Source organism: Cariama cristata, unplaced genomic scaffold (genome assembly GCF_000690535.1).
Source record: "Cariama cristata isolate BGI_N322 unplaced genomic scaffold, ASM69053v1 scaffold10774, whole genome shotgun sequence".
In the NCBI taxonomy this organism is placed as follows: Eukaryota; Metazoa; Chordata; class Aves; order Cariamiformes; family Cariamidae; genus Cariama; species Cariama cristata.
The window spans coordinates 21102-47172 of record NW_009612354.1 but is presented as its reverse complement, the minus strand read 5'-3'; the positions used below and the strand labels follow the sequence as shown (position 1 = coordinate 47172).

The following is a 26071-nucleotide window of genomic DNA, read 5'->3' as shown; positions in this document are numbered from 1 at the left end:
ACATCCGTTTACTTTTTAACTTTTCTGTAAGAATATTTTCTTAATTTAGTTTAAAAAAAATTTAGATGAGCACAAAGAAATGCCATGACAAATCCTGAGACAAATTATCCTACATCATTGCTAGTCTATGAAAACTGGTTTGAATAATAAACATACTGGAGTATTCAGTGACAGCATACAAATCAAAAGTATTCATAAATTATTAAGTTGTGCATGTTTTAAAATGACAAAACATGCTCTTGGGTTTACTTTAAAATCTCTCACTGCTTGTTATCAAAGTTAAAAGATCATTTGCATACCAATACACATACTGTAAACATGAACTTCTCATTAAGGAAAGATGGGCTTACAGTAATTTGATCTTTTACAAAAAGCTATTGGTAACTGAATCTCTCAGAGTCTAACTTTCTAGAAAATTAAACCAATGTTTCCACTCTCAAAGTTGAAACACTACCGCTTTAGGAAACAGCCCTGTTTATTTGTTAATCAGAAATACAATCAAGTGGCATATTTCCATTCGCTCTTCGGCTGACAGTTTCAGCTTCATTATATTTTACAAGAAAACAGCAGACTTGCAGAGGTCCTGTAAATTCTTTCATATCGCAACTGATTTAATTACAGCGGTGAAGAAAAGCAGCGGTGATGCAAAATAAGATCAGCCCAATTGCCCTTATCTGATGATAGGATCTCTCTTCCTGTTTGGCTTGCAGCAGTGAGGACTTCTTGTTTTGTTTTGGGTTGGGTTTTTTTTTTCTGGTCAGGCTGCCTCTGTCAAGACTGACAGAAGCAAGAAGTTGACATGCCCTTATAATTCCAGCTTGCGAATGATCATCATACCAATATAGCTGAATTTCAATCAGTAGGTCGGGGAATGATACTAATGTGGAGAAAATTATCTGGGTAGCTCATATGTTCGCTTAGCCACTGTATGGGTGTTTCCAGCATTGGCTCAATTCCATGAATCATCACTTGAGTCTTCTGCTCTCCATCTAATTCAAAGAAAAAGAGAAACCACTAGTATACCATTGAAAGTTCACAAAAAGATTAAATATTTACTTACGCTTAATTTACGGTAGATTTAATTGGTGTTACAGAGTTTAACATTTAATAGAACAAAAAGCAAGAAATATTGGCATGGAGAAAGCTGAGACTTCTATCCTCTACAACAGAAACTTTGAGTTAAAATTCATTCCAAGAAAAAGTGGGGTTACAATGAAATTTAATGAAAGTGCCACTTTTCTTTATTAGTTGCAAGCTTTTTTTTTCCCCCCAACAGCCATCACAGCTCTGTGTCAACACAGTTAAGGTATATCCATCTCGCCCAGCTATAAGCCATAGGAATGTTACACAGATCATGCTTAAGATGTTGAGCTTCCTGAAACGTACTAATAAAGTTGTGTTCTTAATACCGTGATCTCCTGAAAGAGCTGAACTGTGTGTAAAATGCCATACATATAATACATGTAATATTCCTGAAGTAATTTTGTTTTGCTAAGAATAATTTACTTAAGTCACTGGCAATATTTCAGAGTTACTCAGAAGGCCGAGTTGGCACCAGCTTTTTCTCACTTAGTTTCATCCCTTGGAAAAACTAAGTTAGCAAATGATCCCCAGTATAATAAGAATATTTTCTAAGAATATTTCAATTCTTTTTATTTATACTTGTCCCAGAGGATGCAAGTACTTTGATCCTTTGATTTAAATGATGGGAACCAGCTAAAGCAACTGACATAACTGTCATGAAATGAACTAAAAAAACCCAAAACATGAAAACTTATTTCAGAGCCTTGAGATGAGAAGAGCATCTGAAATATGCTCCAAATAATGGTTACGGGGGGGCGGGGGGGAAGTAGGCAGTGACCTTTTACTGTTTTTATACTATATTCTGGCATTCTCACATGGACCTACCACAGTGAAATCCACATTCAGTGCTCAAAAATATCACTGCCTTCCCTAATTGGCATTTGACGGCCCCCTCAGCTGTCTATAAAACAGAACAAACCACTTTGCTCCCTAAGACTTGCGTGGAAGAGAGCAGAATCTAGAAGTGAAGGTACCACTACTGGTTCTTTCATTCAGCTATCCCAGTTGTAGCAGAAGTCCTGTTTTATAATATAGATAAAATCTTATTTGTTTGGTAACCAAAAAGATCTGATAGCTGCCTGAAGAAGTCTGTATTATAACCGAGTATCTACGCCAGCACAGGCTAAATTAGACTAGGAGGGTTCATCCTTGAATATGCTGTTGACTTTATGCTAGTAATACTCTTCCTGCAGAAGCAGGCAGTTATGTTTGCCTAAAATAAAGCATTATACATTAGTTATGTCACCTACATATGGTATTATATTCTGTACAGATTCTTGATTAAATATGTAAAGCTTGATTCTCTAAATGGCATAGTATACACATTATCACACTAAATTTAGCATAAACAATTGCTGGTTTCATTGCAAACAGGTCAGAAGAATGCAGCACAATTTAAAAATAAACTTCTGGTATTTCCAACCAAAGGAGGTATTTATTGAGCTGAAACATTACCAGTCAGATTGTCAAGAGTATAAACTCCAAAAGAAAAGATCTCAGAAACCAAGTTTTTACACTGAGAAGTTAGGGAACTTCTAAATATTTTTAATATTAAAGTAACTCCCAAAGATATGTATGTAACACTTTCAAATTAAAATCTATGGTATTCCAAAACTGGCCACAGAGTTGGTGACATTTTTTCACATTTCATAATATTATTTAACTTTCAGAAACAAATAATTTGCATACACAGAGGGCAGAATGCTGTTTCGGCATTAGTACCATGCTAGCCAACTATACGTAGCTGACTTTTCTTAGCAAAATCTTGCACAATAAATAGATTAAAAGCTTTAGACCTCAGTATCATTTTCTGGTCATTAGAGGAAAGGCTTATAAATTATAAACACTTTCTTTGGCTCTTCTTTTACTGTGTGTCAGAACATTTTTGGAGGTGGATGTGTGTCAAGAGACTTAATGCCTCTTGCTTAAAAATGAAATGCAGTTAATTTGGGTGTCCCCATTCCCTGCTCCCTACCTAAATTTGTCCCTTTCTCATACAAATCTTTTATTCTGTTCCTCAGCAAACGAGAAAGTCTCAGAGGTCAACGAAGAATTTACAGTTTAATTAAAGTCTAAATCTCTGCATTAGCATTGTTTGTGCTTTAGTATTATCTCTGACAAAGCATCACTTCTCCGTAATTCCTTTTCCCCTTGAGGCTTGACTAGAGAGATCTTATCTACCAATTCTGTATTTACTGTAGCCTTCTTTCACAAAATGCATTGTTTTTACTTTAGCATTCTTCCCTCCTTTTGTTACTAGGGACCACAAACTCTCACTTAAGTCACATTTACCCAAACTTTCCTCAACTTTCATGTTTCCACTAACTTCCCCATTTTGAATCACATGCAGAGTCTCTCTCCTATAGATGGCTCCTCCGCTTTATGTAGCAAAAAGTTGTCAACAGCAAATACACTAAAAAAATTACTGGAAAATATTCTTATTTTCTCAACAGCTGCCTAATTTTTATCCACCATTACCACTGTGATCTGAGTTCTGGATGATTTGCTAGCTATCATGAAAGCTTCATCCACCTGGTTTATAGATAGAAAAGATTTCCATAGTATTTTTCCTTCTATTACTGTTCACAGTCTTAAGAGTTGTAGCTTGTTTTGTACCCATCTTGACACACCAAGTGCTGTCCTCTCCTTCCCCACCTCATATTCTACAATAACAAGAAGTCTTTTTAGACTGACAAAATGCCTCTATAAAAGTGTACAAGTTGCTAAACACAGCATCTATTTAAATGGCTTAATTACAAAGAAGATTCATGCCATTCTATGTCATTGGACCAGGCCTATAAAAATCAGGGCAAATAGCTCATCCGTAGTGCATGGGGTCCAGACCTGATAATATCATTACTGTCAACACCCATTTTACAATATTCAGTAACGTAGTAAAAAAAGACAGGATTTCCTCAAAACCAAGAAGTTCAAATTTTCCAGTCACCTCACTGACTTTTTTTTTCCCCCTTTTAAAATAATGACAGAACTGAGTTAGCTATCATATGACCTAAAGATGGTTTCTTTCACTTCATTGCAAATTAATCTCAGAAAGAAGAGGATAGTGGAAATGTCAGAAAAATAAAAGCATAGCAACACATGTTTCATAGGAAGTTTTTATGATGTGTGTACATAGTAACCATTTACTTAAAATCAGAGTATTTTTATATTACTGAAATGATGGACAAATAATAAATCCTGTTTTGGCATTTACAAAAAAAAAGCCTCAAAACCAATTAAGTCATCTCCTATGAGAGTGGTTGTTCCAGGATTAAATTATTTTTCTTTGCTTTCCCTGTGGAAATGCATGAATACAGAAGACACTATAGCCTCCAAAAGTAATCCGTGGCAAGTGATGAGCATGGATTATAAAGCTTTTTGGTAAAACTTAACAATATTCCGTCTCTAGAAGGCAGATAACTATGCTTACATGTTGTGTATTAAGACATTTTTCAGACACTTCAGATGTTAATTTAGACACTAACTCAAAGGCTGCAACACTTAAAGTAAGTACCTGACCCAGGCTAATAAGTCATACCATGTAAAGTCAGAAGAGTTTCCCAACTCTGTTCAGAAAATGGAGAGAAACAGGCAGCTCTGAAGTGAAAGGTTTAAGAAGAGGTCTGCTTCTCTATCATCTATAAGGCGCCTCAGTGTTCCTGATCAGGAAACCACCTTGATCCAGCCAAATAAAGTTTGGGCAAAGGACTCTCCTTTGCAGATAGGCATCTGCTGGAAGGAAGCAAGAGAGAACAGCCATTGCGTCTCAACAGAGTCCTTCAGACGGTGGCTCACAGCCCTCCTTAACCTGAGGCAGACTGAGTCCCCTCTCCCTTCTTTAAAGAGAAGGTCCCAACTACTACAATATTCACTGTTGCTAATCCCAAGCTTCCTCTACAGACATTCGATGCTCAAGAATCAGTAAGAGACAGAGAAAGAAGAACAGAAAATCTGTAGTCTTCAGAGAAGGCAGGAAGATGTGTGATGTCATGGTATCACATGGTAAGTCCTTCTATTTCCTTTAGCTGGTAAGTTATTGCTTGCAAAATAAACCACTCAATATTAGGGAACAAAAGAATTTAATTAGCTTACTCAGCATCAGATTGTTACACATTCCCCCGATGCAATCTAAATACATTATTCTACTGAATTATCTTTTTATTTAGAAAGGAAGAATTAAAGACGGAGGGAAAAGAAGATTGTTTTTGAGATAGATTCACATGCCTAAGAGCAGAATAGCGAGAAGGCAAAGGTACTTACTTCAGCCATTTTCCCCTCAGATTTGCACCACAACGCTCACCAATGCTGCAGCTACATTACTGCCTTTCACCTACCCACGATCAGCTTTCTCTAGCCAGACTACATCTGTGATGCTCCACTTAAAATTCTTTAGTGGGATGAAATACCTCCCTTTTGATTTGTAGCCTCTAGCAATCACCTGTCAGGGTAATTTAGCTGCCTTAAATTCTTTCACTCATGGACAATACAGGATATTCAGGATTTAGCAAAAGTGTTCCTCGAAGACTTCAGTTATAATCCTCTGTATCCAAGTCCTCTGCACAGCAAGTCCCAGAATCTGCCTGTAGTCATTCAAATTGGACAAGGCAGAAACCACAGGTTCTTACTCAGGGCAGCACCACTTACAAAATTGGCTTTAAAACCCTAAAAAGGGAAACAGAACTCTGTGCCCCAAACTACAGAATCAGAGAAGCAATGACGTTGGAAGAGAGCTCTGGGATCATGAAGTCCAACCTGTGCCCTAACACCGCCATGTCAACTAGACCACGGCACTAAGTGCCACGTCCAGCCTTTTCTTAAACACCTCCAGGGATGGTGACTCCACCACCTCCCTGGGCAGCCCCTTCCAATGCCTAATGACCCTTTCAGAGATGAAATATTTCCTAATATCCAATCTAAACCTCCCCTAGTGCAACTTGAGGCTACTTCTTCTTGTCCTGTCGCTCGTTACTTGGGAGAAGAGGCTGACCCCCACCTCACTACAACTAGGAGCAAACAATGCACTTCTTGCATAATACAAAGTCACAGGACTATATTGGACAAGAGTACTAAAAAGTGTAATGAGTAAATATAACCAAGGAAAGTGTCATGCAGTAGCAACCTTATGAATAATGTAACGGAACTACTTTCCAGCTTCTTCAGCTGTGAAGTAGGCCGTAAACATTTGCATGCTTATCTTCAGAATATATCATATGTTCTGGATTAGATGATACTAAAGGTATCCCTTACAATAGGTTATATACCACACTGCAGGAAAACTCATCTTGGGCCAGCGTTACAAGGAGAAGAGTTCTGCTTTTGTGGCTGTGGTGTGGCTGCTTTCCTTTCCACCTCTCCTGCTCCTCAGATTACCTGGCAGGAGAACAGGCCTTTAGGTGCACGTACCTTGAAGAAGCAGCCTGAGCGCTCCTTGACAGTGTGTATTCAGCAGCTGGTGCCTTGGACATCTCTGAATCTGAAGAGACACACCAACATCTTCACCAGGAAGATTTTCATCTAACTCTTTAGGATCTCTTATGAAATTAGTTACAGATACATAGCTTTCAGTGACGTGCTTCACATATAGATGCAACCACTAAATTTGTTACTGACAGATATTGCTGACTCAATTTTTAAAGCCTAAAGTTAAAGCTGGGTGGGGTTAAGTCCCTGGCAAGCAAAGGTGAAAATTTTCTTCTTGAAAGTCAGACTTCTGGTCTAGCACAGAGGATCGCATATGAAATTATGTACAGTTATTTAGAAAAGATGACACTATATTAGTAAGCAAATTTAAAGACTTCAGGTTATGTTCTAACCTGTAACCACAGGTGGTAAAAACAAACTGCACAGTGGTTGAAGTTAGCCTTCCCTTCTCCAGGCATCTCAGGCTGGATATTCTAAGGACACACAGAGAACAGACAGCTCCAGACAAGCCGCATAGTCTAATGAAGTACTCCAGTGACTTCTGCACCAGTAGCAGAATATAAATAAACAAGCATTTGATGAATGTACTTCACTTTTTGTACTTTTACATAGGTAACATCTCTAAAAAAACCCCAAACCTCGGTATTGTCAGTAACGGTTCAATTTGATACAGGGATCTTTCAACTGCGAGCGTTGAAAAGGAGGCATCTAGCTCTTCAACACCAACCTGTCCAAAACTGAAAACAGCTCCAATGTCCGATATTAAAATTGACAATGACTGGATGCCATTTACAACAAAACAAGTTTCACATTCACTATGTGTGCTACAAAAATCACATGTGCTCATAAAATATCAACTTCAAAACAATTAAGCTAAAGGGTATTTATGAACATTTTCACATCACTTTTGTAATATTTACTTTAGCCAGATACCATATAATTTTTAATTTATGGCAAAATATTTCTTTGCTCAGTGAGAAAACTTAGCTACTGAGTGAATTCAGCCCATCTATAAACCAAATATTCACGCTTTGCTCTTCTTAAGTATCTTTTAAAAAAAAAATTACAAGTTAAAATGTGTTATTTCAGCCTTTCGCATTCATAAACTGAAATTTAACCGGAACATTTCTGCAATCAGTTTCTGCCATGTGTAATAGTGACCAAAGTACATATATACAGCGAGATGTTCAGATTCCACATTAATGACCACTTCTATATAAAGGTCTCAAATAGAAAAACAAACCTGTATTTTACACAAATCTTACCTACTCAGCTGAGTACTCACAGGTGTTCAATACCTATGCAATTTTATGGGAAGTGCATACAAAAACGTTGAGCTTGGTCAAATCTCTTGTCCAAATGATCGCTTGCTCTTTGAATGAACTCAGTGCAAGTACTTCAGACAGTGAACACTTAAGTTCTCTTTACTGATACAAAATATTTTATATTTAAGAAACGACAGCTTCAAGGCCTAAGGTTACTACACATTCTACTGAGCAGCATTTTTTTTGGTTAAAATTTTTAAAATAGGAATAAAATCTTCACATGAACTTTCAGAAGCTTCGCATTAGCCTATTTCAGCCATCATATCCCAGGCTTTCCTTACTTTTCCGTGAATTCCACCCTACTGCAAAAAGGACTCTTCTCGTCACAGTAGTAGGCTCCATTGCTAGAAGTGACTCATTTTCCATACCAATCTTAACATACTTTTCATCCCACTTTAATCACGCATAAACTACCAAAATCCTTATTTCCTTCCTCTCCCCTAATTTGGAATCATTATCACCTTAAACAGAAACACAGATGACATACTGGGTTACAAACAGCAAGATATGCTGTTCAGTATCCTCTGACCAAAAGCAAGAGCACACAAAAAATTCTGCAAAGCCGCCTCTAAAATAGCCTAGCCACAACAAAAGGTTCCCCTGACCTCAAAAATGTAGAGGCTGGTATTTGACACGAAAGCACAGGACTGACTTTTCCTTCTTGCCTACATACCCTGCCAGCCCTGAGGAAAGCCACTGATTCAGGTGAAGAACTCGCACGCAGAAATACATGCTCAACGCATCATTCAGAACAAGTCTTTTTCCTCAGAATGATTCTGTACCTGGAATAAACATTGTTCCAAGGACAAGACATGGTTTGGAGAATAAGAACTTCAGTTCCTGGATATAATCCAACTGGCCAATATGAATATGAACAGTCAGGTAGATCTGGTTAATTACTGGCAACAAGGGAATCTCTCTCATTTTAGCCATTGGTAGTAACATGAGTTAAATTGCTCAAACTGAAGGTCACAGTTTTCCTAAATATTGTGTTCTCAGCTCTGGATATTCTTGATAGCTACACAGATATCCCAGAGAGCTTTTAACTATGGCAAGTTCCTGGCCTCAAAGACAACTAATGGTAAATAAAATACACAACTTTGTATTTTGTTTTAAAATCTCTTTTACAAGGAATGTTAATTTTTAATAGATTTACTCCATGACTCCTTACAGATAACAGAACAAGAGTGCTTAACCTATCTTTTCTAACTAATTATTTTGATTTTTTAAATTCTTCTCCAAAATAAACAGCTCAAAACATTAGTCTCTCTCCATCCTGGAGTGTTTTGTCATTCATATCAAGTTTCTCAATTTCACCCTTACAGTACCTTGATGTCATCTTACCAAAGCCCCTCATAAGAACTACTGTTTCTTAGTCCAAAATGCTGTGATAGAACTAGACCTGTATCGACCTTAGTGAACTCTGTTCTTGCAGAGTACTTGACTACAAAAGCCGAACTCTAGGCAAGGCATCTCAAGTATTCCTCCACTGCGACACTGTCACGAAGTCCATATTCACTGATTTAGCTTTAATTACAGCTGTATTTCTTCACATGGTTTTGACACAGGCCAGTTGGCTGATCTCTAGACTATCTTGTCATGGCATAAACATCTCCCACTTGAGTTTAGACATTTGTGACTTAAAGGAGAGGAAAAAAGTTTCTTTGTCACAATTCTTAGTACGATTATGTCCCCCGGATTATATTCCAGCACAGTCCTACCTTTCTCTGTCCCCAATATGAAAGTAAATGAATATGCAACATTATTGTCTACATTAAGTATCCTTAAATCCTGAGATCAAATCCAATACTTGGCATCACCCCTATTCATCATTTTCTTCTCCGTGCAATTTTTCCTCCCTCGTTATTTCCTGTAATCTTCCACCTCAAGCCTATCCTCAGGTTAGACAGCCACATTTCCGAAACATAACAAAAAATGTGGATTAAACTAATCGACACAAGCTAAAGTTTATTATACTTTGGAGCAGCTTATGAGAACTTGGGTTACACTTCTAGTCTCATAGCAGCCAGAAAGTACGTAAACAAACTACAACCCTTTTTTCTATTCCATTGAAAAAGTTTAGAGAAAGTAAATTTGGCCTTAAACACCAGTAAGTCCAGGTTGCCAGAGCAGACTATTTTTAACAAATCTCCAAGCAGTCCAAAACAGTTAACACTGACAGTAAGGCCATCTAAGACAACCAAGGGGATTTTTCATTCTGTAAGAGTACATGCAGCTCAACGGAAAAGCAGATAGAGGATGGAAATGAAAACTTAACTTTTTTTTTTTAATTTTTATTCTTGTATATTTAATAGAAGCTTTGTAATGGGGTTGTTGTAGTGAGTTCCGAACCAATTCATGACAGAACCCTAAAATAACTTTCTTAAACATCTAACATTTTAGTAGTTAAAAGGTTTTAGAAGACCTTACAATGACTGAGCCTGAGATGCTCCCCGTCAAACATCTAGCCTCGGGGTGGGGGGTGGGGAAGTAATTTTATAAGATGCAACTCCCAGGAAATACTCTTATAGCCCTTCTTCCTTAGCATCAGTGCCTTAGCCTCAGCCCTGAACCAGCAATAAACCTGTACTAGTTTATAAACCAGGGGTTAGCAATTGAAGCTTATAAAACAATTTTCTGCAATACGTTGGAGTGCCGCTACGCACATGTGAACAAAGTGGCAAAGTTCAATGCAAATCATGCTGCTGTTCCATGTAACGAACAAGCACACAATACATTTATATATACAAGGAACAGGCAAGGTGTCCATTAAAAGATAAGCACTTGAGCGCGTGACAAATTGAGTCCAACTCATCCATTATATGTTTTCCATTGTTGAGGGAGAGCTATACCACTTTTAGTTGTGTAGCTTTTTTAAACAGCAGGCATCTTGACTTACAATAAGTTAACCCTTTCATGCACCATGCCCTTAATTAGATTTGAGGTTTCCTTTCCCTCTAAACTGTGTACAACAGAAATTAAGGCTATCTCTATGTACAGGTAGGGAGCTAAGTGCGATCAATACAGTTCTTTAAGAAAACAAAATATTTTATAAATATTTTTCTCTATGAAGATCAGTACAAAGCAAATCAATTTGCTGTAAAAGACCTCTTGATGCTAATAGTGAGAACTTTTATAATGTCATTATTTTCAAAATACTGTTATACCAACAATTAAATAGCAAATTCTCTCTACATTCATATTATATATTCCCTATGCATATGCACATTCATACTCTTTTAAAGGTTTTTAATGGCATTCTTGAACTTTCAACCTCTATTTTACTTCATTTTCAAGTTACTATAATTCACATCATGCCTGCAAATATTCTTCGATTGTAACGGCCGTCCATCTTCTATAATGAACTTTTCAGCTAATCAAATGATGAACTATTCCTAGCAAGGCAAAGCAAAGGATTACTGTTGCTGCAAAATCATCGTCAAAACAGAAAAGACCGGCACATTTACTTGTTTTCATCAAGCTATAACGCTAATTGTTTATCTGCCCAGTTTAATAAATCAAATTCAAAAGTGGACATGCAGACATAATTACAGTTTAAAAACATTTGCCTGAAAAGTGATAAGCGATATATACAGATCAAAGGCTTAACGGTTGCTATTTCATGTTTTGTACCTTCCCCCATTTAACTGGAGAAAAATAAACTGGTTTTGTCTTTTTTCAAATGCTACTTCCAACAATATTATTATGATATTAAACAAAGTAAACAACTTCACAAGCAAACTATACATGAAAATGGATACGAGCTATTCAATTAACCCCAAAATATGGACAGTTTTGTTCCATGTCTGACAAATTCTTCAACCTCTGCTAAGTTGATCAGTAAAAACTCAGCTAATTGAATCCATCGATGTGAAAAACCACAGGCTCAAGTCTGTACTGCATACATCAAGCTGAAGGATTTCTGCTTCAGCCATGGCGGTAATAGTCAGCGGGGTCAGGTCAAAGAGGGTTAAAGCGAGTCAGGATATAGCCAAAGGAATACATCAAACACTGATTTTAAAAGGGCAATTAATCTTAGACAGAAATGCTTCCTGGGGAATGAGATCTCAATCTTAAGAGCACACTACATGATGTAGCAGTAAAAATGTACATATACAAGCTTAGAGAGCTTTCATCCTGTGATCACAAACAGAAGGGGAGTGCTGTTTATCAGAGAAATACAAACCCTTGCTAAAATACTTACATTAGCTTCTTCCGGGCCCTTACCCATTGAAAAATAAATTCTTTAATGAGCAGGCAATAGAGTTTGCACACATGAAATAACTTTTTCTGTACATGTACTGTAAGTTCTTTTGAACAGCTAGTAGATTAAAGTATTTAGAGATCTCTACCGCAGTAAAATTAAATAATTTAGTCTTGGAAAAAATTCAGGAAAAAGAGTGGATAAAGAACTAATGGAATACCTGAAGGGCTCTTCGCACTGAACTGTAACTTTAAATAAATAAATAAATAAATAATGTCCTCCCCTTCAAAAAACAGCTACCTGTTCAGAGTTAAGATTGGAAGTGAATTTTCATCAAAAGTTCATTTTAATTTTTCCATTCCAAAATATCAAGAGCATTGGCTTCCAAGGTAATAGATTATCATATAATCCTTATTTTTAAAGAGAGTTTGACTAGTAACTTCAGTATTTTTCTTTTAATTTTAGAGTTCAGAAAGTATTTTTCCACTTTACAGCAGAAAAGTAGATCCATAAAATTTACAACACATACATACAGCATTTGCAAACAGAATTTGCTAAGTTAGTATCATTAATTAGTTAGCAATATTACTAGGAAACATTAACTACATGGAGAAAACACTGCAGGTATATAGCTCTGAAATGAGTTACAGCTAATTTTGATGCATTAGTTTGCAATTTTAAAGACAACTGTCTTTGCAACCACCCTTCCATCTGAGGATACCGATCCTCAACAGCACAAGAGGCAGAATGGCACCTATTTGTGTATCTGGTCCATACATCTGGCTTTTTTGCTTAAATTGCCAATTTTTTGCTTAAATTGACTTATAGCACCTTCATTCACATGCCAAGCCACTGAGTAAGACTTCGGCTTTGACATAAGGAAAAGTTTTACCTCTATTTTCTTACAAATATTCTCCAAATCACCACAGGTGCCAAGTAAGATACCATTTATCCACTGAATGTGAAGTTATCAAAATCTGATTAAAATGAGGTATTCAATAAGGGGACAACTACTATTAACAAGTGCTGCTGAATCCTTAGAGAAGAGAGCAGGACACAGCAAATAGTGTTTATTAGTGGATTACTCTGCTTTACATTATTGGTAAGGCTGCTACTTTTCTCCTAATTATTTTTGTAGGGCCTTTGTTTTGCAGGTTCCCTTCTTTTTAGCCCTGTAAGATGTTTATCTCCTGGGAAGATCAGGTTGTCTGTACATGCATCAAGGCAGACTAGAACAAGACTAAAAGAGAGAAGCAAGGAAGACAGGAATGATTTTACTCAGCCTGCCCCCTAAAGATACAGTACATATGTCTAATTTAAAGGTATAGATGTAGCTTATAAAATGGACCAGAATCCACGCTCTGGACCCCAGGGCAAGTGCCAAGAACAGTTCATGCCTATTCAGCTAAGTTATCTCCCTCTCCCGTATCGCTTACTGAGAATAGTCATTCCCAGACTGTTAATCCATGAACACTGCTCAAATTTTCTGGGAGTATTAACTGGTCCATATCAAAATTATGCCACAGAACTGCTAATAGTCATATAGCACAAACAACACATGTTCTAGCCGTCTTTTGCTTACTAGTATAAATAAAAACACTGATACCACAAGGTCTAACTCTGGTTGTGCACTGCAGTGTCCTGGTTGAGAACTTCATGTCTTCATGAAGTCTTCACAAAGGTTTACAAACCGCTGTCTCTGAAAGCTTCGGTAGACCCACTAAAGTCTCCAGTTGCACTTGCACCAGTTACAGCACTAAAGGAACAGTGATTATAGAGCACATGAATGTTAACAGGATGATGAACCCTACTGAAAAAAAAGAAATTCTGGAGCATTCTCACGTTTTCTATGAAACTAACCCTAAAACATATCTCATAAGTCTATATACTTTGTGTACTTTAGCTATTCCTGACAAGCTTGTTTCTGTGAGTAAGGATATATGAGAAACGAGAAGAAAAGTTTGTTTGTTTTTTTCTGTGAAGTTTTTGATGGCTCAGTCATACTGAGTAACCTCTGTGATCTCCCTGGGGCGAGACAGACTGTATTAGATCAGGATTCAAAAAATCCAATTCTGAACTCTGCTACTGACCTCAGTGTGACCAAGTGCAAGCCACATCACCCCTCCGTGCCTCTAATTTCTCCTTCCTTTTTGTCTCTCTTCACTGATCTTTTGCCTAAGTGTTAAATTCTGTGGGAAGACACTGCAATGTCTGTACAGTGCATAAAGAACCTGAGGTCTCCTCCTAAAACACAAAAAATATTCTTTTTCAGACTGGAAATCCACCACAACCAAAACATTTTGTCAAGATGTTTTGATTCAAACAGTATTCCTAAAACTCATACGCATGGCAGATTACTGGCAGAAAACTTGTCCAATTTCTAGTAATTTCCCACAATATTTTCTTGACTGCCTAGATTTTCAGATCCATAGCATTCCAGCAGGGATTTGGGGGTAGGACACTGATGCTCCCAGGAAGCGCAGCTCTACTGCACCCCATGAACCAAACTGCTCTAGGATGAAAAATCCCACCTCTCCTCTGCAAAGAATTTTAGAAGTGCTGGCTTGTGATTTCCAAATAAAATAAGCTAAATTTTGAAAAAGTTATTTTGCTCTGTGGTAGATTTTACTTTCTCCATTTCATACTACTACTGTTAATAATAGACTTAAACTTTGTTGTGCCTGAATAAAGCCATTGGCCTTCTGACAAATTTAAAGAGAATAGTCTGGAGTCTGATACTAATAAAACTTATTGGGTGGCCGACAGAACAAATTTAGCTGAAGCTGAACAAATTTCCAAAGGCTTGTCCGAGAAACAGGATTATTTCCCTAATTGCTGTACCTCTTCCTACATTCTACCCCTTTGAATGTGCATGCATGTGCATGCCCAGAAACCACTTCTAAGTCACAAAGAAAAACACATTACTCTTGTGATATTAGGAAAGTTGGTGGGCGGAAGAGGAAAGACTAGACGAGACTATTTCAGTTGGAAAGGACCTACAACAATTATCTAGTCCAACTGCCTGACCACTTCAGGGGTGACCAAAAGTTAAAGCATGTTATCAAGGGCATCATCCAAACGCCTCTTAAACACTGACAGGCTTGGAGCATCGACTGCCTCTCTAGGAAGCCTGTTCCGGGGTTTGACCACCTTCTCAGTGAAGAAATGTTTCTTAATGTCCAGTCTAAACCTCCCCTGGCACAGCTTTGAGCTATTCCCATGTATCCTATCACCAGATCCCAGGGAGAAGAGCTCAGCACCTTGCTCTCCACATCCTCTCCTCAAGAAGCTGCAGAGAGCAATGAAGTCGCCCCTCAGCCTCCTTTTCTCCAAACTAAACAAACCCAAAGTCCTCACCCACTCTCCTCATAGGACATTCCTTCCAGCCCTTTCATCAGCTTTGTTGTCCTCCTCTGGACGCATTCAAGGACCTTCACGTCCTCCTTAAATGATGGGGCCCAGAATTGCACACAGTACTCAAGGTGAGACCACACCAATGCTGAATACAGCAGGATGATCCCCTCTTTTGACCAGCTGGTGATGCTGGGTTTGATGCACCCCAGGATGGGGTTTGCCCTCTGGGCTACCAGGGCTCACTGCTGGCTCCTCTTGAGCTGCTGCCCACCAGCACCCCCAGACACCTCTCTTCAGGGCTAGTCTCCAGTCACTCCTCTCCCAGTTTAGAGTTGTGCCTGGTGTTACTCCATTCCAGGTGCATAGTCTGGCATTTGGACTTGTTCAATTTCATCCCATTTGCCACTAGGAAAGGGGCAGAGAGCTCACAAGCTACCAAATGGATAATCCTTGTACAGTCGATGGAGGTAAAGTTGGAGAAATCCTTAAAACCAAGTTATGTTTGCCGTTTCCTGAGAAATTCTCTGCAGAGAGATCACAACCAGCCCCAGATCCCCACCATGTTTTTTCTTTTCTTTTGACAGCAATCAAGCCAGAACATTCTGGATACACAGAAGCCCTCTCTGATTATGCAAAGAACTTATTTAGAAATGAAGATGGCTAACAAGAAGTGACATAAACAGCACAGCTGCCACACTGTTAACTCTCAGATTATTTGCAACTTTCTGTGTAGTCATAACAAATTATATTAATTAATTCTGCAGTCATGACTATTAATTCTATATTCTCAAGCCAACCTCTGGACTTCCACCTCTTTTGATCAGAAAGAACTACTAAATCAGAAGGCATGTAATTTTAACACAGAAAAAAAAATAATCTTTCCACTTTACCTTAAAAAAAAAAAAGCAACTGGGGCAGGTAGGTGTGTGTGGGTTTTAAAAAAAATAATTTCAATATTCAAAAAGTTGGAAGTCATACAGATGAAAGGCAGATGCAGAAGGATAATCCAAGCAGATGGCCTGGTTAGGAAAAGACAACAGGCACAAATCATGACTCACACCAGAGAGAAGCCACACATGATGCCCTCCTTTAACATGGAGCCCACCATTGAGTCAAGGACACAAGGAGGGTGGAATAGCTTGAGTAGTGGTCTGAAGTTCAGTTCCGACCTGCAAGATGACTCTCATAGTAAAGGAGACAATGGACTAGAATTCATATTACTGGTGAGCTTTTAATCATCTTTTAGCATGCCTGCACACTACAAGACCTGTAACCCTTCACAATACTGTCATATCCACGTGGGATGAAAGTGTGGCTAATAAGCTGCTTAAAACAGACCAGGGCTAGTCATATTTCTAAATTTAGGTGGCCTGAAAGTATTTCAACACTGTACCTCCACAGCACCCAAAAGCAGAGACCAGGCTGCAGAGAGCACAAGCAGTCAGACTTACTAGCTAGACATGGGGAGCCCAAGCTTCCCAAGTGTGCTCCCCACCGGAGCAGTAAGGACTGGGAGGGTGCTGTGCTGCTCCTCTCCTTGCTGGGCTGCTCCCACGGTAAACTCCAGGTCTAGCTAACTCTGATCTCAGACAAAGCAAGCCCAGTTGTATTTCACATCAATCCAAAGACATTTCCACTGCATACATTTACCTCCTTCTATTGTGCTATTTGTCACTTGCATCAAAATTAGGAGCCTACATGGCAAATCAAATCTAAATGCAATTTTCTGTTTGACTAATTTACTGGAAGTCAATGCTTAGAAAACTGAGGGAGAACAAAAACAATTAATATGTAGTCTCTTATACAATGTGCATTAAAAAAAGCTGAGAGTTAATTGAAAACAGTCGATCCCTAATTTTACAAAATCATTCAGTACAGCAAGTCTTAAGAGAAAAAAATCCTGGAAGTCTTTTTGATCCTTGTTTTATTTCTGAAAGAACTAATGACACTGCTGTAGAAAGAGGTCAGTTCACACAGCTTTTCTGAATGAACAACAATGCTGTGAAAACTGGGATTGATTGATAGCCTACTGTTTGCGTCATTATGTCCAAATGTTTACCATTTGAGTCTTCAAGGAAGCATGAGACAAAAATCAAAACAAGTTTTATGAAGACTTCAACAACCCTGGCAAATGAAAATTGTATCCAGAATTGTTTAGACATGATAGCAGTGGAAGAAAACTGTTTCCTTCTGCATTATACAATTTTATCTTTGCATTATGCACAATGGCTTAAATTTCTGGTGTGGAAGAGGAAAGAAGTCTTTCCCTCCCCCAAAACAACTCTGTTTTCTATCATTTTAACCCTTTGCCTCTTCAAAGCATTCTGCTGAACTCAACACTGCTTCCTCTTGCAGATGTTCCTCTGCAGTTATGCAAGATCATATTGTGTTCATCCCCTTCTCCTAATAAGATGAGTCACCATTTCTAAATGAATTGTTTACAATATTAGGATGTTCTTTTACAGGAACCTCATAAATGTCTACTAAATAACTTTTTTTTTTTTTTTAAATTGCTGTGAATTATTCACATGGGTTTTTTCAAATTTGATAAACTCTGAAGCTCAGAACCGATATCACTACTTCTGGAAACAAAGACCCCTTAACTGGCAACACAAACACCTATCATCAGATGCATAAACCCATGCAGCATGACCTCTCTAGCAGCAACAGATAGATAACACTTAATTTTATTTATCTGTCAAATGACATTGTGGCTGTAAGCAGGTAGCCTAATCTACCTAATCTCAGTAAGACAGAGGTTATTAGACAGTAGGGAAAAATAGCCATGGTGCTATCTCCTTCGGGCACAGATAATTAATTTTGTTATTCAGTAGTTTTGGGAAGAATACTCATAAGTAATGTGTTTGACCATATCCGCTACGTGACCTTATGCTATATTTGCAGGCAACAACATGCTCTTAACATCTTCTTTTCCTTACCTGCATAGAAACTATAACTATGCAGTCTAAGAGACCACAGGCAATATCAAGCTTCATCTCGGCCTCTTCCACCATAATACATTAAATCTTCTCACAAATAGTAATAATGCTCAAGTTATTTAAAAGACCGCCTAATTTTCTGGAACTGGAACTACTGCTGACAATTCCATTTTACCACACAAGAACTGTCCCATTAAAGGATCAACTTTTGTCTGTGCAAGTGGCATCCACAAGCATAGGAAAAAAGATCAGACAATGAGTTTACAAGCTGTAGCATGAATAATCAGAATAGCGTGATTCTAACCCTGGAGTCTTCATGAATGGGGGTTTCATATGAAAATAAAAAAAGACATCTGTCATGAGCTTAGATTCAAAACTACATGATGCACAGTCTATAAGAAGTAAAATTAGGACTTTGGGCCATCTTTGTACAATTTCAACAGTGTAAAATGGTGAACGAAGAGATACTGGAGAATTTTATTCTGGACTTACCTGAGTAACCAGGACATTATTCTTCTTGGAGGACATCTGAAAAGCAAGAGATCTAAACTGGGAAATGGAAGAATGTTGATACACACACGCTTTCTAGGTACCTCTATATTTTAGATTTTCATGCCCAATGGTATAAAAAAATGTTGGAAAACTCAAGGAAACGGAAGAAGAGGTACAGATAATGGAACACCACAGGACAAAAGGATGGAAAGCAAGAAGAACGAACTAAAGCAGAAGTGACAATGACTAACCACTTCCATGAAGATCTAGATCTCTTTCTATTAGGAAATCAGCTAAAGTTTGAAAAACTACAAAAATAGTTATACAAATTACAATGCGCTCAGTCAAAGCAATAGAAGAGTCAATTTTAAAGGATGCAAAAAGCAGATATTAAAAGAGTAACAAAGGACAGCAAGAGTTATGTATGACTAGAATAGAGGTACTGAAGGAACATGAGGCAGGAAAAAGAAAGGAAACAGCTGTAGAGCCACTGACGTGAAACAAAATAAGATGAGTCAACACAAGTTGAAAAAAATAACTGAAGACTAAGTGTCATTCTTCTATGATGCCTAGGATCAAGATCAGAAATAACTAATCATTGCCCAAAACCTAAACGACCATCTTGCCTTGGTTTTAAGTATGAGCAACCAGGGAGAAATAAACACAAAACCAAAACCAAGCAGCCCCCCCCCAACAGGATATGATCACAGCTGAGAACTAAACACCATTTAGTAAGCTCAAACTGCAGAACTTGCAAAGTGTTACTTTAAAAGACTGAAAACTGAAATGAAATTGCACATTTTCTAGTAAGGATTCCCAATTACTCTAGGAGGTCAGGAATAGTTGTCCATGAATAGCAAGCTACGTATTATCAATACAACCACAGAACTCCCAAGTTCAATTTCAATTGTATGCAGCTTTTAGACAAATTTAAGTAAACAATAAATAAAAAATGTACTAATACACAGCATAGGCTTACCCACAGTAGAATTTCAGACTGAAGTGTCTGTCCTTCATTTATGAACTGCTGTGTAACTGATAAATTACACTTTATTATTGCAGTAACTAAAAAAAAAAAATAACAACATGCCTTAAAGAGAGATTGCAGTAGGCTGCAATACAGAGGAAATGATTACTCAATTAGTTTGTGTTTGAGAATGTTCATTGTAATATTTATTAAACATGACAAGTAGGACTTCACTGATTCCCAAACTTCATGTCAACACAGGAGGATCAGAACAAAGAAAAAAAAATTCAAACAAATTAAACGCATCAATACTAAATGCAAGGTGATGCACTTTGTGATGACTTGGTCTTACTATTTCTGTTGCCACATAACCACAACCGCTGCCCGTAAAGCAGCTAAACAGGCACCAAGAAAATATCTGATTTAACACATTTGCTGTCTAAATACTCATGTAGACAGAAAATTAGAGAGGGTTTATTGGATCAGTTCTAACCTAGTCTTCTGGAACAAAGTACTATAAGGTGAAAAAAGAGCATCTTCTCTGAAGGTTCTCTCAACATTGTATTATTCTTAACAATGTTTGCTACTAATAAAGGTATACATTCTCCTTGTTGTTCCAGAGGAACAAGGTATCCTTTACAGTCAAGGTAATTAATGTAATTGCCAAAAGTTTTAGGAACTACACTGCTTCTTACTGCTTGTTCTAATTTGAAGTACTGCTTTTCTTCACACTTTCTGATCATTACTAGTAATGTACAAATTGCTTGATATGCGTTCAACAAATGTGTTCCAAACTGCTATACTCTTTGCGACAACTCCACTGCAGTGATTAAGGACAAAAAAAACCCCCATCAAGCTAACACTCCTTCCAGTCTGAAGAGTTAAAAGATAGACTAAGTACAAGCCATTCCTTCCTGTGGTCTAACAGTGCCCATGACAAAAAGCCTTTAACTTTTATCCATCAGTTTTCCCCTGATAACAGTTTAAGGAGATTAAACCGTTTAGCAATCCAGAAAGGTAAGCACCGTACAGCATTCATTAAGCAGGACAATATATACGTAATTGAATAAAGGACCACTTTGAGGAGATACAGGGAAGTATGTGTTGGGATAGTAACTGCTCAAGTTTTTATTTTTTACAGCACTTCAACAAACAATAAAAGCCTTGAATAAATAGTTTTATAAGTTAATTTAAATAAAACACAGTATCTAAACAGTTACCCACAGTCTGTAACAGTCCAAAGTAATATAGACACAATACTTTACAAAGACCATTTTCACTATCAATGTTTTAATGTCACTATTCAACCTGTTCTACTTCCGACAATGTTATTTACATTGTGTTTTCAACAGCTAGTAATCAATGTATATATTCAATCCACACATAAATACAATTTTTCATTGAAATATTTTTTCTCAGCACAGTTGAAAGAGAGACTTAATTATATCCATGTTTCCTAAAGCAAAGGCATATAGACACTGTGGGTGGTTCTTGAAACCCTCCCCTCCCTCTTCTTGTGGTGGTCCCTAAGTATCTGGCAGCAGGAACAGCTCACATATATGGCTACAAATGCTGAGTCTGAAAATCATATATTCTCTGTGTTCCCACGGCAGAAAGCTCAGTTACGGATGTCATCATAGGCAAGCAATCACCACAATTACCATGAAGCTTCCAGTTGAATGAAAAGTCATTGGAAAAGAGAAAACCATAGAGGAAAAAGGAAAAAAAAAAGTTCAACAGATGGAGAAAAACAGAAAGAAAGAGAAGCCTATATTGATTGTGTTGCACTGACAAAAAGATGCAGCTAATGTCACTGATGCATTAATTCACTAAAGAAGGGGGTTAAAAAACAGTCTTGGAAAAACATCTAAGTTTCTTTTCGAAAACAAGACTAAAAAAGGTTGAAAGCAACTTGCTTCACCAATATCTATTATGTCTTTAAGCATATCTTTGATGAGATAGTTTTTTTTTTCCTTTGTTCAGAAAAATTAAGTAGATGTAAACTTTGATAACACTGAATAAAGTCTGAAAATCCAGATGTGAAAAAACACTCTGCCATCATTTTATAATATACCTTTGATAATGAGTTGTATTTTGTTACAACATTATTTTAATGCCTTGACCAGAATAAATATAAATTGTAGATTAAAACAAAACACATAAGTTTACAAGAACAAAAATTAGAAGATACCCAAAAAGGTCCAAAGAGGACAATTTTTAATATGAAATTCAAACAGTCTTGACCACAAGCTATTTTTCCTTCAGAAACTGTTTCATCAAGATATTCCTGTGGAAAGAGACTGTATTATCATCATTTTATAGATTGCATACTGAAGTCAAAGGGACATTATGGTCAGAAGTATTCCTTTTTTGGAGGGTGAGAGAAAAGAAGAGTAGTAAGAGGCCTAGAACTTGACTTCACAGAGTGCCTGGTGTTTGCACTCTCAAAGCCCCAGAGCTCTTGCTGATTCCAAGTACAAGCAAGCAATCTTGTTCAGCAGAACACTCACGTTGATCACTGGATTTTTCTGGTGTTCCTCTCTATAAAATGGGTGATTTTGTAACACTCACCTTGCCTAGTATCACATATGAACCGATTGCCCAGGGGAGATAGAACTGAATTCTATTCCCAACGGCACTATTCAGCTGCCTAAATTATAATACTTCCTGAAGTACATGCATTCCCTATCCATCATTTCAACAATCAGGACAATGATTTTCCACTATACAGCTCTGACACTAAATCACGCCCAGCCTGTGCAGGAAGACAAAAGTCTCACAAAAAACCAAAGGCAGATGAGAGACGGAGAGTGACTGTAAGATGTATCATGATCAGTGTGCATGTGTATAGAAATTAAGATTGTACAGGCAGCCTACAACTCTGACATCTCTTAAATTTCAAGTATTCAACTTCAAATTGAAATACAAAGTTGTATTAGAGCATGAACACTTACTATGGTGCACATTACATTTGAATATGAATGAGTGGATTAAGCCAAGCAAGAGAATAATCGAAAGTTACTTATTGGCTAAGTTGAATCATCAGTGAACAGAGTATGATGAACTGAGGCAGTCAGCCTAAACCAGTGCTTCCCTTCACACCTCTTAAGTGCGCTGACCTTACCTGTGCATGTTCCTGAGCAGTAAGAATCACTGCTGTCATGAGCATCCATCTTTTCAGGTCCTTTTGCATAAGTCTGATCCTTTCTCTATCATCCGTCCATTTTGTCCTAGTTCTGCCTCTTCCCGATCTATCTCCTAGGTCTTTTTTTCTCTCCATGTTGCCATGCTTAGTTTTCTACTTTGTATTCCTGTTTGGAGTGTAGTCTACTTGTACAGCAAACCCTGAACAGGTTTTCCCCGGTCCCTTATCTGACTACTTCCAGCTCCACCTGACCACCTATCCATCTGCATCTTCTCACTCTGCCAGGGCAAACTGCCCTTCTTTTCAACTTTTGATTCAATTTGTTTCTCCAAACAGGTCTCCAGACCCTCTGAATCACTTCGCCAGCAGGACTTCAACTCCCATTCTTTCACGGATGCCTTGCACAATTTCAGTGTATGATCCACATGCAATATGCTTCTTTTTCTCCTTCATCCTTTTATCATCTCCTATCCTACTCACTCTGTCCAGGTGTTCACAGTTATGTCAGGTTTTGGCTTTTGCTCCAATCTCTTTCAGCCTGCCACACTGTTTATAGTCGCTCTCCCCATCACATTGAATGACTCCCAGATCTGCCATTTTCTTCCAAATCACTTGGTCAGTCAGTCTGCCTCCCCCTCCACTGGCTCTATGTATCCATCTACCCCCATATCTCCTCAAGAGTTCACATTATTTTCTACATTTAGCTGAGACAGTTTTCCTTCTGTTGCCTACCAGAGGAGGGGGAGAACACTTCAGAATAAAAGAGGAACAACTGAACAACACAACCGTACAAAGCTGCACTACAGGGGAAATTCTGCTGAATCCTAGATAGCTCACACCCATGTGAGGGATCAAATTTATTAAATTCTAAGTTTGCAAGTTGCCCAGCAGAATCTTAAGGATCAAAAGTAGGTCAAATTTAAGTGGATTTATACAGGAACAGACAAGTATATTCCAGTACATGAAACCCTTCTGCCAAATTTCAAATCGCTCCTAAGTGTAAGGATAATACTTATTTTAGTTTCTTTTCGTCCACATAATCACCATTTTTTGCCCTCATTCAGTAAACAGTATAGTGGGTTTTTTAACCTTTAACAAAAAGGAAGCAAGCAATTAGCATAGCACGTTTCTATTCTGCTATTAAAGGTTGGCTCATTTGTCGACATCCGAAAAGACGGCCTACTAACGGAAAGCATCGAGTCACTGGTACTCAGACAAAATTGCATTACATTCACACCTTTAATAAAGGCAGTCACTAGCACATTCCCCATCTGCAGCTTTAGAAAATCCACAGGAAAATTATCATCCGTTATATCCTGGAATAACTTTTGCATAAATGCTTTTTGAGTTTCCTTCATTTAATTTGTGCTCTTAACTGCCTTCCAAGTCAAAATGCATCATCCTTCATACTCTTTTTTTATAATTCAATTTGTACCTTTTCACTAGTGCCTGTAGGATCATCACATTTAAGTACTTAAAGACGGTTAAACTTGCTTGTGCTAACATTCAAGTATCTATTTGCATCTTGCTTTATCTTTTGGACAGTTAGTTGAAAGCATTACTTAAAATTACGTTCTAAAATTTACAGTTATATTAGGAAAAACGGACACATGGCTAGCAACATTCCATATTTTTCTTACCTTTTGTTATTTTTGGAAATTGTTACTATGTGTTAACAAGTATTAAACAGGGGTAAAAAAATACCTTCAGATTTCAGCTGATTTCTGAGATTGCCATACTCAAAGAAATCTGTGACAACTGCTTGATTTTGAATTACACAACTTCCGTGTACAACATCACCTTATAGATGTTTATACTGATTTCAAATTTAGTGCTTTATTGTCTAAAGGTGCTGATACTACACCAGTAAATTCTGTGCCAAGATCTTCTCTAGAATATCAGACATTTCTCAAAACAAATTGCAATTTATTGACTGAAAAAGTTACCCATTTAAAGCTACTGGTAAGACAACAGAAAAGAATAAGATGAAAAACATTTCACATTAAATAATTTTGATCTTAATTTGCAGAGTACATAACTCATAGATTTATCTCACCTAAAAAGTATATCAGAGTTCCAATAGTTATAATCTTTGAAGTTAAAATAACATCCAGAAATGCTTACATTTCAACAAATGCTGTTGTATGAAATTACATAATGCTACATGAACTAATTGGTATTTTGTCACACAATACCACTTAGTAACTATACATAAACTATTACATAGTTTTAACAATCTCTTTCTTTTTTGGTACATTTTTAAAGGTTGGGCTTCAACAGGGAAAAAAGTATTCTAAAAAGACCTTCAATTTCTTATCAGTTTTGAAGTTTTACATATGAAAAGTTTATGCAATATAAAATTAAGTTTTATTTTGTTACCTTTCTGTTGATGTTGCTTTAAGAATTATCTTTTAAAAATGCAGAAAAGAACATGTAAATGTTTTTATTAAGAACAGCGTGGTGGCAAAGGAGTAAACAAATTTTAAAATAAAAATTCCAGAGTTTAATTTTTCAGGAGTGCCTAAGGACTCATTCTTACCCTCTCCAAACACTGCAGGTGATGGGTCACAGGCACACTAACGGGCCAGGAAGGAGTGAAATCTGAAACTCTGGTACTGCGACATAGTTCTACCTCCAAAATCCCCATATTAAAAAAAATCCAAAACCCAAATAATACATCAACAGAAAAAAAATTATCTTATCGGACAAAAGTTATTTCTACAGTACCTTCAGGGGCGATAGCACTAGGACACACATCTCTTAGCAGATCTCCCAAAGTATGCAACTGTCCTCCTGAAGCAATTGGTCGAAATAGCTTCTGTATAAAAGGTCTCTCTGTTGTTGCCTGTTTTAATAACAAAATTAGCAAAAAAAAAGACAATTTAAGGACCATGCAAACATGTAGTATTACTAGTTGAGACAGGCAGAAGATAGGACAGAACAAGAGGTTGCAGCAGAAGAAACATCTGGCATTTCCTTTTCCCTCCTCTTCCTTACATTCCCTTCACATCATGAAATGCAGGGAGTTTTTGTTTGTTAACAACTGAAAGTAAGTTGATACTCCAGAAAACTGTGAAGATAATTTATAAGCAGTGTCATGGATATAAAAGTGTTAAATTCTTTTTTTTTTTTTTAAATTTA

The 26071-nt window shown here is 37.4% G+C and overlaps 1 protein-coding gene across 1 annotated transcript; it reads right to left on the bottom strand.

The window, feature by feature from the left end:
• Window positions 1–25775, bottom strand: LOC104160465 (autophagy protein 5-like; the record flags this gene model as incomplete). The annotated part of the gene is made up of 2 exons (XM_009698592.1): window positions 1–989; window positions 25658–25775. Coding segments are annotated over 2 exons (255 nt in total), but the record flags the coding sequence as incomplete, so codon positions are not given.
• Between the last annotated feature and the right edge of the window lie 296 nt (window positions 25776–26071).